This window comes from Pseudophryne corroboree, chromosome 1 (genome assembly GCF_028390025.1).
Source record: "Pseudophryne corroboree isolate aPseCor3 chromosome 1, aPseCor3.hap2, whole genome shotgun sequence".
In the NCBI taxonomy this organism is placed as follows: Eukaryota; Metazoa; Chordata; class Amphibia; order Anura; family Myobatrachidae; genus Pseudophryne; species Pseudophryne corroboree.
Window position 1 is genome coordinate 884,166,774 of NC_086444.1, and position 17,242 is coordinate 884,184,015.

The 17,242-nt window shown below is 41.5% G+C and overlaps 1 protein-coding gene across 10 annotated transcripts in view; it reads right to left on the minus strand.

Annotated features, from left to right (window-relative positions):
* SLC4A4 (solute carrier family 4 member 4) overlaps positions 1 to 17,242 on the minus strand; it is a 393,000-nt gene that overhangs the window by 130,331 nt on the left and 245,427 nt on the right. For 4 of the 10 annotated variants that reach the window (XM_063920104.1, XM_063920103.1, XM_063920106.1 and 1 more), the window contains exons 7-9: positions 13,842 to 13,883; positions 10,048 to 10,143; positions 4,153 to 4,229 (exon numbers count right to left, since the gene is read on the minus strand). In XM_063920104.1, coding sequence (XP_063776174.1) covers positions 4,153 to 4,229; positions 10,048 to 10,143; positions 13,842 to 13,883 — 215 coding nt within the window. The remainder of the gene's footprint in view (positions 1 to 4,152; positions 4,230 to 10,047; positions 10,144 to 13,841; positions 13,884 to 17,242) is intronic. The other 6 variants (XM_063920111.1, XM_063920109.1, XM_063920113.1 and 3 more) reach the window with 2 other exon arrangements.

Sequence of the window (17,242 nt, forward strand, 5' to 3'; positions counted from 1 at the left end):
AGGGATGACCTCTTCCGGAATGCCTCTTTCCCTTAGGATCCGGCGTTCACCCGCCTTGGCGTCAACGCAGCTGCGGTAAGTCCCGGAACAGACACGGTTCTTGCCGAATCAAGACCCTTCTTAGTATCTCTTGAAGTTCCGGGAACCAAGTCCTTCTTGGCCAAACCGGAGCCACGAGTATAGTTCTTACTCCTCTCCTTCCTATCATTTTCAATACATTGGGTATGAAAAGCAGAGGATGGAACACATACACCGACTGGTACACCGACGGTGTTACCAGAGCGTCCCAGCTATTGCCTGAGTGTCTCTTGACCTGGCGCTTCAGGTGGGACGCCATCATAACCACCTTTGGTCTTTCCCAACGGTTTACAATCATGTGGAAACTTCCAGATTAAGTTTCCACTTTTCCGGGTGGAATTCATTTATGCTGAGGAAATCTTCCCAGTTGCCCACTCCCGGAATGAACACTGCTGACAGTGTTATCACATGATTTTCCGCCCAGCGAAGAATCCTTGCTGTCATTGCCCTCCTGCTTCTTGTGTCGCCCCGTCTGATAACGTGGGCGACCGCCATGATGATGTCCTACTGGATCAGCACCGGTTGACTTTGAAGCAGGAGTCTTCCTAGGCTCAGAGCATTGTAAATTGCCCTTAGCTCCAGTATATTCATGTGGAGAGAAGTCTCCAGACTTGACCACACTTCCTTGGAAATTTTTTTTTTTTTTTTTTCCCTGTGTGACTACTCCCCAGCCTCTCAGGCTGGTATCCGTGGTCCCCAGAACACAGTCCTGAATGCTGAGTGTGCTGCCCTCTAAAAGATGAGCACTCTGCAGCCCCCACAGAAGAGACACCCTTGTCCTTGGAGACAGGATTATCCGCTGATGCATCTGAAAATGCGATCCGGACCATTCGTCCAGCAAATCCCCTGAGATCTGCCGAATGGAATCGCTTCGTAAGAAGCCACCATTTTTCCCAGGACTCCTGTGCATTGATGCACTGATACTTGGCCTGGTTTTAGGAGGTTTCTGACTAGGTCGAATAACTCCTTGGCTTTTTCCTCCCGGAGGAACACCTTTTTCTGGACTATGCCCAGAATCATTCCTAGGAACAGCAGACGTATCGTCGGAAAACAGCTGCGATTCTTGGAATATTTAGAATCCAGTCGTGCTGACGTAGAACTACTTTAGATAGTGCTCTTCCGACCTCCAACTGTTCTCTGGAACTTGCCCTTTTCAGGATATCGTCCAAGTAAGGGATAATTTAGATGCCTTTTTTCTTTGAAGAAACATCTTTTCGGCCATTACCTTGGTAAAAGGCCCGGGGTGCCGTGGATAATTCAAACGGCATCGTCTGAAACTGATATTGACAGTTCTGTACCACGAACCAGAGGTACCCTTGTTGAGAAGGGCAAATTTGGACATGGAGGTAATCCTTGATGTCCAGGGACACCATATAGTCCCCTTTTTTCCGGTTCGCTATCACTGCTCTGAGTGACTCCATCTCGATTTGAACCTTTTATGTAAGTGTTCAAAGATTTCAGTTTAGACTATGTCTCACCAAGCCGTCTGGCGTCAGTACCACAATATAGTGTGGAAAAATAATACCCTTTTCCTTGTTGTAGGAGGGGTACTTTGATTATCACCTGCTGGATATACAGCTTGTGAATTGTTTCCAATGCTGCCTCCCTGTCGGAGGGAGCCGTTGGTAAAGCAGACTTCAGAAACCTGCGAGGAGAAGATGTCTCGACTCTCCAATCTGTACCCCTGGGATAATACTTGTACTATCTAGGGGTCAACCTGCGAGTGATCCCACTGCGCGCTGAGACTCTTGAGACTACCCCCCCACCTTGAGTCCGCTTGCATGGCCCCAGCGTCATGCTGAGGACTTGGCAGACGCGGTGGAGGGCTTCTTTTCCTGGGAAGGGGCTGCCTGCTGCAGTCTACTTCCCTTACCTCTATGTCTGGGCAGATATGACTGGCCTTTTGCCTGCATGCCCTCATGGGAAAGGAAGGATTGAGGCTGAAAAGACGGTGTCTTTTTCAGCTGAGATGTAACTTGGGGTAAAAAAGGTTGGATTTCCCAGCTGTTGCCGTGGTCCCCAGGTCCGATGGACCGACCCCAACTAACTCCTTCCCTTTATACGGCAATACTTCCATGTGCCGTATGGGATCTGTATCACCTGACCACTGTCGTGTCCATGACATCTTCTGGGTGATATGGACAACGTACTTATCTTGATGCCAGAGAGCAAATATCCCTCTGTGCATCTCACGTACATATATATAGAATGCATCCTATTTAATGCTCTATATGAATAAAATATTTTCAGTCAGGGAATCCGACCAAGCCAACCCAGCACTGCATCTCCAGGCTGATGGCGATCGCTGGTCGCAGTATAACCACCGTATGTGTGTATATACTTTTTAGGATATCTTTCCAGCTTCCTATCAGCTGGCTCCTTGAGGGCGGCCGTATCTGGAGACGGTAACGCCACTTGATAAGCGTGTGAGCGCCTTATCACCCTAAGGGGTGTTTCCCAACGCGCCCTAATTTCTGGCGGGAAAGGGTATAACGCCAATATTTGCCATCGGGGTAACCCCACGCATCATCACACACTTCATTTTATTTTATCTGATTCAGGAAAAACTACAGGTAGTTTTTTCACTCCCACATAATACCCTTTTTTGTGGTACTTGTAGTATCAGAAATATGCAACACCTCCTTCATTGCCCTTAACGTGTGGCCCTAATGAGAAATACGTTTGTTTATTCACCGTCGACACTGGATTCAGTGTCCGTGTCTGTGTCTGTGTCGACCGACTGAGGTAAATGGGCGTTTTTAACGCCCCTGACGGTGTTTCTGAGACGCCTGGACCGGTACTAATAGTTTGTCGGCCGTCTCACGTCGTCAACCGACCTTGCAGCGTGTTGACATTCTCACGTAATTCCCTAAATAAGCCATCCATTCCGGTGTCGACTCCCTAGAGAGTGACATCACCATTACAGGCAATTTCTCCGCCTCCTCACCAACATCGTCCTCATACATGTCGACACACACGTACCGACACACAGCACACACACCGGGAATGCTCTGACAGAGGACAGGACCCACACTAGCCCTTTGGGGAGACAGAGGGAGAGTTTGCCAGCACACACCAAAACGCTATAATTATATAGGGACAACCTTATATAAGTGTTTTCCCTTATAGCATCTTTATATATATCTCAATATCGCCAAAATCAGTGCCCCCCCTCTCTGTTTTAACCCTGTTTCTGTAGTGCAGTGCAGGGGAGAGCCTGGGAGCCTTCTCTCCAGGCTTTCTGTGAGAGAAAATGGCGCTGTGTGCTGAGGAGATAGGCCCCGCCCCTTTTTCGGCGGGCTCGTCTCCCGCTATTTAGTGAATCTTGGCAGGGGTTAAATATCTCCATATAGCCTCTGGGGGCTATATGTGAGGTATTTTTCGCCAAAAAAGGTTTTCATTTGCCTCCCAGGGCGCCCCCCTCCCAGCGCCCTGCACCCTCAGTGACTGCCGTGTGAAGTGTGCTGAGAGGAAAATGGCGCACAGCTGCAGTGCTGTGCGCTACCTTTAGAAGACTGCAGGAGTCTTCAGCCGCCGATTCTGGACCTCTTCTTACTTCAGCATCTGCAAGGGGGCCGGCGGCGCGGCTCCGGTGACCATCCAGGCTGTACCTGTGATCGTCCCTCTGGAGCTGATGTCCAGTAGCCAAGAAGCCAATCCATCCTGCACGCAGGTGAGTTCACTCCTTCTCCCCTAAGTCCCTCGTTGCAGTGATCCTGTTGCCAGCAGGACTCACTGTAAAATAAAAAACCTAAGCTAAACTTTCTCTAAGCAGCTCTTTAGGAGAGCCACCTAGATTGCACCCTTCTCGGCCGGGCACAAAAATCTAACTGGAGTCTGGAGGAGGGTCATAGGGGGAGGAGCCAGTGCACACCACCTGATCGGAAAGCTTTACTTTTTGTGCCCTGTCTCCTGCGGAGCCGCTATTCCCCATGGTCCTTTCAGGAACCCCAGCATCCACAAGGACGATAGAGAAATATGTATAAAACAGCACATCTGTCCGCAGCATAAATTCTGTTAAATGAATATGTAACAGAAGTCATCTGTAAGGATTATGTATGTCTGCACACTTACTTGATCCTTATCGGGTTTATCTGAAATGTCATTCAAACTAGAGGATGTCACATTTCGGTGAGTCATTGTTGGGCTGCCTGTGAGAACAAAGAGGTATATAAGATAATTTCTCAAGCAGAGTGTATGCAGTGCAAAGGGATTTACTATCTTATTGGCTGGACTTGACACAATACGTATAATGCAATTTCAAATAAATAATGCTAACACATTTTATAAAAAAGCAAATTAAACCAACATATATTCCAAGAAGCCGACTATTACAGAACTGGCATCATGTACTGCCATTGCTGGCTGCTAATAAGAGAGAGGTGTCTGTGAAAACTAGGTGGGAGACACAAACTCTTGCTCAGGATTTATGTAATAAATATAAGTCATGCTCGAATAAAAGGTGGGTAATTTAACCAATAGCTGCATTTATTACACAACCCTGCCTTATAGGTAAATGTATGAAGCAGTGATAAAAGTGGAGAAGTGAGCCAGTGGAGAAGTTGCCCATGGCAACCAATCAGCATTAAAGTAACATTTATAATTTGCATACTATAAAATTATACAGAGCAGCTGATTGGTTGCCATGGGTAACTTCTCCACTGGCTCACTTCTCAACTCTTACATTTACCCCTTAGTTACTAATCAGCAATGTTCTGTTCTGGCTCTCGGGTCCTAAATTGGCTTCAATCTGGTAAAGATGAGTGTGGGAGAGGAAAACACCCACCAAAGTGGTACATTTACTTGCATTTCAAGCACGTGAGCATAAAAAAGACAACCAGGAACAGTTACAGCTAAAGTATTGGAAATACAGAATTCACAAATATTAAGTAATGTAACAACAAATTTTCTTATGCTTGCCAATTATGCCACTGACTGTTTAATTTTTTTTCCTTAAAAGCGTTATTTATATTTTAAATATATTATTGCTTGTAAGAATTCTGGAATGTATAGAGCACTATTACACCTCTACAGAATAAACTACAACAATCTGCATGTTATAAGAATATTCTACAAATACGGAATAATAAGCAGCAATACAAACAAATATTTTTGTTCTCCAATGAAATGATAGACAAGTAAACCATATCACATTTAGTTGGTCACGTTTACTGTATTCACACTGGAATTCCCCAAGCTTCTACTAGTTTCCCAATCCCAATACCATATACCATTTGCAGTAAAAAGCATACAGTACCAAGAGGAAGCTGACTTAGATGGTACTATATTAGGGTAGGGGGAGCAAAGGGTAGTCTTAGAAAAGCTTGGGTAACATACTTGTAACCTGGCTAATATGCTTAATTTTTACCTGCTTAGCATTGTGGGGCAGATGTATTAACCTGGAGAAGGCATAAGGAAGTGATAAACCAGTGATATGTGCAAGGTGATAAAGGCACCAGCCAATCAGCTCCAATATGTAAATTAACAGTTAGGATCTGATTGGCTGGTGTGCTATCACCTTGCACATATCACTGGTTTATCACTTCCTTATGGCTTCTCCAGGTTAATACATCAGCCCCATTGTGTCTACAGACCACAGAATCTGACAAGTCCAAGGTAGCATAATGCAGTCTTTGTGGGGTAAGCAATTAGGTCCGTTTTTCGCGACTCTTCGTAACTTTTTGCTATTTTTAGGGTGAATGGGGATCCGCCCTATTCAACAGCAGGGCTGTTTTTTCGCCTATGCGAAAAATTTAGCAGGAGTGAAAAACATGTGGACCTGTGCTGGTGAAAACGTGGGCCATTTTTGCCTATTTTGAGGAAGTTTTTGGAAATGCCTTTTCACAAAAAAAAAAGGGTCAAAAGGCATTGGTGAAAATTTCTCTGGAAAACGGGTCTCAACTGAATAGGCAAGGGGGTGAATTCAACAGCTCCGAGATTACCGTAGCAAACTGCATACCCCCCTTTCTCTCTCACATGGCCTAAGGCTAGCGATTCTTTGCTCGGCCTTACTAGAACATTTCCTATCCTTCTTTAGTCAGCAAGCCTAATTAAAAGATTGATACTTACAAAAGGGCCAGCTCAGAGGACCAATACGTTGTACATACTGTATTGTAACTGTGGCTGATTTATTCTACAATTTTGTTGGCTGTGTTAAGCTTTTAGTGACAATGAAAACCTTTCGTATGGCAGTATTAGTAGCAGCAAAGCATTTTGTGTTAGAAATCTCAATTACAATCCAGTTATGGTCCAATGCTGTTTAAATTATATATTTTACATGTTTTGTCAGTAGTATGTTAAAGAAAATATCTCGGAGGGAAAAAAAAATCTCTAACAACTCCATAAAGCATAAAAAAAAAAAATGTCAGGAAAGTGTTAAGGTCAAATTAGTGACTTTTTGCCAAAGTATCAAATCTTCTTCATATTTTAAATGATTAGTTTGTTTATTTGATGTACTAGTTCAATGTTGATCTTTAGCATATATTGTAATTGCATGACTCTTAATAAATAATAGTACTTTCTCTGTACGTGTAAGTTGCAAATTTTAATACAAAATATACTTGTAATTAAAGTGGGATCAGAAATAACATCATTACCACTTATTGTGCCAGACAACAATGTATCTGGCCTGCTGGTAGCATTTGTCATTTAAACTTATTTAACTTATAGAAATTTGCCTCCTGTATCTGTCATTTCGCTCCTATATATTTAAAAGCAAAAATAACAGCAAAGATGAATAAGCATAATTATTTTTTGCGCAAATTAATAAACAGCAACATAACTTTCAAAATTGAGCATGCCTTGGTTTTACAATAATTGAAAAAAGCACCAGGAGCACTCTTCTCGCCCACCAGAGGAACAAAAGGAACAGGTAAAATATGCATTTTTATAGCTTTAAATACTAATTACTGCAAGTGTGCCATTATTCTACAGATGTAACGCAGAACAGTGAAAAAGAATAGGGTTGACACCTGACAAAAACAGCTATGTTCTTGCCCAATGCAATTACACCTCAAGTGCTAAATATTCATGCTACTGTATCTCTATGATGGATTGTAAGATTGCCATTACACACCACCTGGCTGGATCTAAGCAGTATTTTCAGCACTTAGCACAAAATTACGTCTATTCAAGATGCATTACTAGGGCCTTGTTAATAACACAATAATTAAACAGCTTGATAGTAGGTTATTTAATTGATTTGCATCCAAAGTTAATAATAATGTACCCTGAACTGTTGGTACTTTTTCAGGAAAACTATATCAAGCTGATTTCAATAAACTGTACGATTTTCAGTTTCTCCAATTGTATCTTCTAAAATTAATCGCTTAAAAAATGCAATATAGCTTTATAAGATTTTATGCCTTCCTGTATTCTTCATGGGAATAAGCATCTCCCACCCAGAATCATCTAAAATTGCCAAAATCAGCAATAAATCATTCATTGCATTGCACTCCATGCGAGGTGATTAAATGGTATCACTGCATGTCTGAAGGAGCTTGTTCCTCTACTCAGTGATTACAACTGATTTGTATAGTACACTGAAGTGGCAAAAGTCATGGGATAGCAGTATGTAAAGGTAATGGTAAATGGCGCCACCATAGTGTGATGTCTTGGTAATCGCCAGACCTGCATCGGTTGTAATATGACATCTCGAGAGTCAGTTTGAACACTGGCTGTGCTGCTCATGGCAAAACGACATGAATTATTGGAGATCGAACAGGGCATAATAGTAAGTGCTCAATGGATGGGACATTCCATTTCGGAAGTTGTGCGGAAATTCATTCCTCGATCTACGGTGTCAAGTGTATACCTGAGGGAATACCTCATGGAAGTCATTACCATCCAGTGTAGACCGCACAGTGTCCGACTACGCTGCTTAATAATTGTGACCATCAATGTTTGGCAAGAATTGCCCGTGGTAACAGACAAAGGACAAACCACATCCTCATTCAATGCAGGACGTACCAGAGGAATATCCCGCAGGTCAGTGTACTGTTATTTAGCTTCCATGGGATATGAGAGCAGAATACACATCAGAGTGCCCCTTTTAACACTACAACACCAGAACAGTGCCTCACCTGAGCTTGTGACATCGCTAATTGGACCCTGGAGGACTGGCAACATTTGGCCTGGTCTGATGAGTCACAGTTCCAGTTGCTTAAGGTGGATGTTAGGGGTCGGGTGTGGCGCAGAACCCATGAGACCATGGACCCCAGTTGCCAAAAAGACACCATGCAAGCTGGGGGCGGTTCCATAATGGTGTGGGGTGTGTTAATGTGGCATGGGTTGGGTCCACTGATCTGCCTGAACAACTCATTGACTGGTAACTGCTACATTGCAGTTCTTGGGGACCATTTGCAGTCCTTCATGTACCCCCACAACGATGGACTATTCCAGCAGGATAATGTAATCGGTCCCAAGTTGTCCAGAATGGGTTTGAGGAGCATTCTGGAGAGGTCAGACACATGGTGTGGCCACCATATTCGCATGACATGACATGAACCCAATCAACCATTTATAAGATGTGGTGGAAAGGTCCATTTGCATAACAAGAGCCTGCACCTACAAATATCAGGGAGATGTGGGAAGTTATCCAGACGGCATGGGTTTACATCTTTTCAAAGGCCTTCCGTTCATTTGTGGAATCAATGCCACTTTGCCGTGCTAGAGGGGGTTCTACATGATACTATCCCATTACTTTTGGAACTTCAGTGTAGAGTGCATAGTAAACAATGAGTTATAAAAATTAGCTATAACTGTATGAGAGTTAAAAAATTTTATTCTGTAGCCAAGTTTATAGTCATTTTTACAAAGGTCCTCCTGATGGTATAAGAAATAATGCAAAAATCAAATCAAGAAAATGTAATTACATTTTACTGACAGTATATCCATTTGAAAGTATACTGTATCAGGTGTTCTTGGCTGCTGGGTCATGAACCAAATCTGGCAATAATGTTAAAATACCACATTCTTCTTTTGCATTATGTTATCACTCGTATATCTTGATATAATTCACATAAAAGTACTAAAACCTTAGTGAGCCTAAAGAAATATATTAATATCACTTTTTCATGCTTCTATAAATACCAATTTGTACTTGGGAATTTTTAAAATTCTACACTTTGTTCAGTATCCACAAGAAAGGAGTACTAGATAAAATCTTCCTGTGTACTCTTGTGTATTAGCAAGGTTTTGCATTGGATCCATGGCACAAATCACACTACACTAACCTACAGTAAATATACATTTTCCATCAGAAATGAATTATGTAAGTATGAACACAATGATTATATGGGATGCGGTCATGTGACCGGCCCAATTGTACATATACAATTAAATATTCCATCCTAAATAACTCCTGCACTAAATCCCCTTCCTTCCCAATAACAGCACTCATACTGATCTTAAAAATGATCAGCAGAGACTCTGGCTGTACAGTATATCAATGCTGGGACCAAGAGCAAATGGTGACAGTTCCAGAGTGAAAAAGAACAGCATTTAGGTCAGGGGTCATTTAAAGAGAACAATGCATTTACATGTTAAAATTAACAAGATCTCATTGCATTCTTACTCAAGAATAGAACTGTATAAATGTTAACAATACTAGGTATGCTTGTAAACTATTGATGATTTTTCTATTAACAGTGCAGCAAGTGCTACTTCTTATTTTACTTCTAGTACTTTTCTCATTCTGGCAGCTTTATTTTTATGTATAGGGTTGTACATGACTCCATGCAACATTAGCTAGGTACATTGTGTTGTCTTTCTGGCTTGTTTACTTTTGCAGCCCTTGGATATTACATAGAGCACTTTTGTGGCATAGCCAAGGCTAACAAAAATAAACAAATATTTAGCTAAATACTGTAACTCTTTTTAGATAGAAATAACAAAACAAACAAAAAACGTATACTTGATGAGTTGTCCGACTAACACATTTCCCACAACACACAATTATTGCCAACTTACTGAGCCATCCCATGCTGGGGCTGCGCCGCACTCGGAGATCGTCATCCGACATGCGGGTTGCCAGGCAGGGCACAGAGTTCTCTAGAGGGCTACGTGCTAGTGCCGCAAGCAGAGGAAAGTGCGAGAGAAGCAGCAGGAAGATCAAAAGGAAAGCAAAATAAAAGTGAGAAAAAGAAAGGATAGAGACAACTAAAAGCATTGAACAGGAGCAGAAAGGTGCACAGTATAGTAAATGCTGTACATACTTTTTGTTCTATCTACACAGCATAATTCTAAGATGTGACAGTGCTGTCTGTGTTTTCTACTATTCAACTTGCTTCCTCAACTTGTTCTAATTTTCAGGGAAAAGAACAGCATAAAGAAAAACTAGCAGTGGATGGGGTACTGGGGTCTTTTTTATTTTTTTTGTTAGATAGGAATCTGCTTAAACAGTTCAACTGTTGAAATAGTTGAGCATTGTCAGACACAATTTATTAAAGTCACAATAAAACAACAGAAATAATTAAAAATGCCATGTTGTTTTACCTGGATACCTGTGCAGTCCTCATGACACTCAAATTGAACATTGAATAAATGTATATTACTCAGCCAATGTGTAAAATAGGATGATATCAGAAATGTGATAATTCAACGGAAACTGGAGACAGTGTTGGACTGGGGAATGAAGGATCCACCAGGGAATTCAATGGTAGGGGCCAAGCATAAGAGGTGCGGCCACCTACCAGAGTAGGTGTGGCCAGCAACCAAAAGAGAGAATGGACCAACCATTAGAGAGGAATGCAAAGAACAGGGCCCCTTTATAAAGGAAGCTACAGGGATGAGTCAGGACCACCCACTTTGATTGGTAGGAGGGCTATAAAAAACAAACCAAACACCCACGTTCATCTATGATCCAACCTGACCCTTAGAGGAAGGGGTGGGGCACTCAGACAGTTGGGCCCACGAGGGATTTCCCCTGTGCACCTGTGGGCTAGTCAACCCTAACTGGAAAATGTATTTATTCAAAATCAGAGATTATCCAATTGAATTATCTCATCCAATGATCACCTTTGTGAACAATGTCTGTTAAGAACTTTTGACTTTGTGTCTCTTAATTAAATCTTCACACATTGGTGATATACAATAAGAAGAACAATTGAAGAAAGGACACTTATTTTGTATGATTAGAACACACAGAACAAAGAAACACAACAAAGTAAGAAACACAATTCAGTATAGTAGAGGGCTTAACAGAAAGGAATGTGTTAAACAAACTATTAGAACAGGAAAACAGAACAGAAAAATAAATTTAATGTGTAAATTATAAAGTAAATATTTTGAGTTTATGTGGAATAATTCACTCCATAAAAAATAGATATTATTTTATAGTCTTAATTATTATACATTTTACATTGTAGTTTATGTATATCATACTGCATATAAAACTATTACAGAGTGCCTTCTTATCTGTTACCCTTGCTGTAGACTCCTGAAATTGGACCCTCACCATTCCTGTGCTCTTTGTTGAATTACTGGAAGTTGTAAGATATTGAGTTTGGAGAACCCAAGTCACCAGTATAATGGTTTCAAATCAATGTGTATTTATATTGGTTTGTTGTTTATTTTTCAGGACAAACAGGACCTTCGCTGGTAACTTATTGGGATGAAAACTATTTATTTTAGTTAGATTTGTAAGGGTGGATGCTGACAAGTATATCAAATTGTATATTTTCAATCACACAGTCACAAGGAGGTTTACAAATGTGTGTGAGAAGATAAAAAAAAATAGTAAATTAAGGCTTTTAAATTAATTTTGAGGAGGACAAAAGTTTAAATAAAACTATATCATTAGCTTAGAAATAAGACAAGTTTATTTTGGGAACGTACTGTAGTAAAGTATGATAAATATCAGGGCTTTCTAAACCGTGGAGGTAGGGGAGCATTATGCCTTTTTTCCTACCCAAATGCCAGCCCAGCAGGAAAAAAATAGGGCAGGACCAAACTGCCTTTATATTAACCTGGCTACTTGTATCAGTTATGGAATAATAATTATGTGCACTTTACACAAGAGCCAAAAGAAGTTTTCAAGAGTAGGTTAGGAGCAGAGAGGGATAAGGTATGTACTGTATTACAGTAAGTTGGTGAGGAATACAATAAATTCTATCTGTGCACTACCCACTACTACCCTGATGTAAGAGGACAATCAGAAATGCTCAGCTGAGCACCAAATGTAGATGCAATGTACGATTTCTAGTTTCTCTTCCCTTGTGCCTTTAATGAATGCACCATGTTTGTACAGTATCTTAATGTCATATAAAATAAAAGATCTGGGCCTACTGTTTCCTTATTTATTGAATGAATACAATGTAGAGGGAGTAATGGTGACAAGCTTATAATGGCTCTCATAAAGGCTCTCATATGATGTGTCCTCATACATGTAGCCTCAATATACAACGCAGCGAGAGATGCCTAGCGGGAGAGAGCCACCCAATCCTGTGCAACTCTGCTAACGGCGGGCGTTTTTTTCTGCCCAAAATGAGTCTAGGTCACAATGTGACTAGGACGCATCGGCGATACAATTAGGACACACCAGGAGACTATGCTGATTAATTTCATATGCGGCACATGGAAAAAAGTCACAGCTGTTGCATGATAGCACTGAGTATACAGATTCAGAGTCTCAGTCACACAAATGAATCAACACAGTCTCCTGGTGAGTCCTAATTGTATTAGTTTATAGTGTATTAGCGCTAGTATTGTCTCATGGGACCTGTCGCGCTGAGAGGGGCTGTTTGGTACGACTGCAGTAACAATGTATGAGGACACATCTGTATATAAGTAAAATGCAGGCTGTAAGAATTTATCTAGCTACATATAATCACAAATGAAAATATTATGTACATATAAATAGCATGTACATATCATTCAAATACACATATCACATATGTATGCACATAAACCACAAACACATACACACACACACACACACACACACACATATATATATATGTGTGTGTGTGTGTGTGTGTGTGTGTGTGTGTGTGTGTGTGTGTGTGTGTGTGTGTGTGTGTGTGTGTGTGTGTGTGTGTGTGTGTGTGTGTGTGTGTGTGTGTGTGTGATGGATGCCATAAGTAAAGGGTACAGTATCTTCCAAAGGATCACTTTTAGCATGCTAATAGCATAGCAACTTGCAGTGATTACAGCAAAGCTTTCTGGCAGCAAACTAGTTAATCACTGCTATGAAGACAGGCTTGGGCAACCTTCATCATCATGTTTTTTAACTGCAATCAATAAGTCATGGGTGTACATATATTTCTAATATAGTATAATGGGATCTTTCCAACACTTGGGGCTGATGCATAGTTGAACACAAGTCTGTTTGGTTTTGCACTGCACATACTCCACAACCATGTGTACACACCTAGGGCCATTGCAGGGTCGTACACATTGCAGGCTTATCTCCACTTGTGACTATAGAGACCTAACTGTACGGTCTCACATACTGTAGGCAAAGTTCAGAGAGGGCGAGTTGTAATTTCAAGCCATGCACAGTTGGATGTACATGAAAATACAAGATGGATCTGTTGTCCCTAGTATTGGGCTGGTGCAAGTGCACATTTATAATAACGACTATGAGTCATATATGGGTGTTCCTGCCACGGGTGTCTAACTATTCTGCATAAGGGTGTTTCTTTCATGCAGTGCAGACGACTTGCATTGAATGCTGCATCGGCCTGTTGGAGAGTCTCAGGTTGCCAATCCCTGCTGGATGACAGCACATAAATGGGAAAGACTTGAAGCACCATGCTATTCACCTGAAAGGAATGAGTTTTTCATCAAGCCTTCCTCTCTCCCTCCTGTAGGGATCACATTACAGAATTGTAAAGAATAAGAAAAAAAACTTAAATTAATACATATGATGTCATGATGAAATGATTGAAACAGAATGCTGGGAAAGATGCAAACTTCTGTAACATCATATAGGACCTTTAACCTTCTTTCCATTTACTTTGTTACCCCATACTTATGGGCTGTAGTATCTAAAGCTATAATCTAGTATTTGATAATACAACTCATCGTGTACACTTAGCCTCTGTTGACTGTAGTACAGTATAGACTACTGTAAAGGGGGGTACTGACGGGAGAGATGTGTGCTGAGCGATCTTAACACAGACCGCTCAGCACACATCTCTCCCCCCGCTCAGCACAGCACAATGTGCTGAGCGAGGCGGGGGACGGACGGGGGCCGCTCACTTCACACAGCGGTGAAGTGAGCGACCCGCTAGATTGAGCCTGCATGCAGGCCAATCTAGCACCGGCAATCACTGGGGGGCATACACACAGCAGATTTGTGCTTAAAATCTAAGCAATCTAGTCAGATTGCTTATATTTTAAACACGGATCTCTCCGTGTGTACCTCCCTTAAGTGGGGCTAATTCTGAGTTAGAAGCAAAGAAAAAAATAAGTAATTTTGTACCTTGATAAAACCATGTTGCACTGAAAGTGGGATATTTATCCTGCATGCAAAAACAATAAATGCATTTGCACTCCTTGCAATGCACAGGGCGGTAGAGAGTGGCAATGGTCCCAGGTATTGTAAGTGGGTGTGACCTAATTAGGAGGCATGGCTATGCACCCTACAAAAAATTATATATATATATAATTATATATATATATAATTATATATATATATATATATATATATATATATATATATTTAAAAAAAGTAACTGCAGAGCCATGGAGCTGACCCACGTGCCCCACTGGGGTGCACTGTGTTCACCCAGCGGGGGCAACAGTATCTTACCTTGCGGAAATCGGACCCCTCCTCCTTAGCGAGCTCCATCTTCCGAGTGATATTCAGGAAGATGTCGCATGTGCTGCTGTGCACCAGAGAGCATAGACTCTGGCACAGTGCAGACCCGTGTCCCATATTGGCACACTGGTAATGCAACATGTGTGTTCCAAACTCAGAATCAGCCTATGTGAATACAGTTGCGTTAAAAATACTCCTGATGTTTAACGGACTCATAAAGAATAAATTAAGAAAATTCAAAACAGAGAGGATATGGTGCAGTGATGCTACTTTTGCACCTGTTTCTTGCAGTATTGCCTGTTTTTACAGGAAGTGCATTGATTTGCAGACTAAAGGGGCCTACACTCAGTGCGATGCTGGCTAAAGGCCGATTTTGACTTTGCAATTTCCCTTGAACTCCCCCCAGCCCAGAACTATCGATATTGACTATACACACGGTACAATATTGGCTATGTACAATTTTGAGTATACTAGAAACTAGATAAAACACTTTCTAGTCTAAATTGACCTGCCCACATGATCTTTTTTTTTTTAAATGATACCGACCCTGCGGGAATGTGCATCGGATCGCAAGCTGTATATACACAGTGCGATATGCACTATGGCCCTCATTCCGAGTTGTTCGCTCGCTAGCTGCTTTTAGCAGCATCGCACACGCTAGGCCACCGCCCTCTGGGAGTGTATCTTAGCTTAGCAGAATTGCGAACGAAAGCTTAGCAGTTCTGCTATTAAATATTTCCCTGCAGTTTCTGAGTAGCTCCAGACCTACTCCTAGATTGCGATCACCTCAGTCCGTTTAGTTCCTGGTTTGACGTCACAAACACGCCCTGCGTTCGGCCAGCCACTCCCCCGTTTCCCCAGCCACTCCTGCGTGTTTGCCTGACACGCCTGCGTTTTTTAGCACACTCCCTGAAAACGCTCGGTTTCTGGCCAGAAACACCCACTTCCTGTCAATCACTCACCGATCAGCAGAGCGACTGAAAAGCGTCGCTCGGACCTGTGTAAAATTGCATAGTTTTGTGTGAAAATACTTAGCGCGTGCGCCCTGTGGCCCATACGCATGCGCAGAATCGCCCATTTTTAGCCTGATCGCTATTCTGCTAAAAACGGCAACGAGCGAACAACTCGGAATGACCACCTATGTTTTATACCAATATGGACTATACATTCCATATTGATAGTTCATATCGCACTGTGTGTATGTGACTTAAAATGTTGGAATCAGCTGGGTTGCAAGATTTTGTTTTAATTGAAGGAGATGAGAAGATAAGAGGCATTGTAGATGTATTCATTTTCCACTCGCATGCAAAAATGAAACTTGACTTTGCAAAGCAAGTTCTATAAATTAGATTTATAAGGGAAAAGATGAGGTAAGTAGGGAGTCATTCTATGTTTAGTATGGGGCTGCAGAGCATTATTCTCCTCACAAAATATTATTATTTTTTTGGTGGGGGTGGGTCACTCATCCTCTGAGATGGTGCAAACCAGACAACAACCTATACTTTGTACCTAACAGTTTATGCTGGGAAGCATATTTTAGTCTAACTCATATCAATGCAGCAGAAACTCAACCATACGAGAGTGACATATGTAATAAACTTCAGACGTCCCAACACTCTAGAGTTTCAATCTCTATGCCAATGTCATTAATAGGACAGACACATAAATGACGGTTGGTATTTTTGTCTAGAAATGTGGCAACTGTACCTTATGATCATGATTAATTTAGGACATAGACTGAGGCTAAACCATGCAGTACTTTAAAAGCAAAATAGGAAATGAATGAAGATGGGCGTCCTATAATTGTAGTAAGCTGTAGTAATGTCTTTGCTGTTACCACCAGGTGCATTTCTATATGGACCGCAATCCAGTGAAAGCAGAGAGATTTTCTGCAATTGGTCTTAAAAATCTATACGTGAGGCAGACAATCAGACTCATTTGGCAATATACAATTCTATACACTGATACAGTATATATACTGTAGTATGTCCATAAATGCCCTGCATTGCTTCTTAAAGAGTACCGGTCCTATGAAATAGTTGGGGGGAAAAGGTCACATCTGTGAATATACATGAAGACAGTCATTTTGGAATCATAGGCTGATTTGAATGAATAAACATTCTCCAATTGTATAGCACTGGATAATCTAAAGAAAATAGATAATGATCCATGAAGAACAGCATGCTGCCATGGAAAGTAATGTAATGAAAGCACGAGAGCTCAGTACAGCCAATGTACAATGTGCATAATGCTATATATAGCTTTATAGCATCGCTGTATCTAGCATTGTGTCTGTTTGTTGCTGCACCCATAAAAGAAATAATCTGAAGCCAGACACTTTTTTGATAGAATAAAAGAGAAACACACAATGTTACAGTACTCACATGGCTAAGAGGGGTT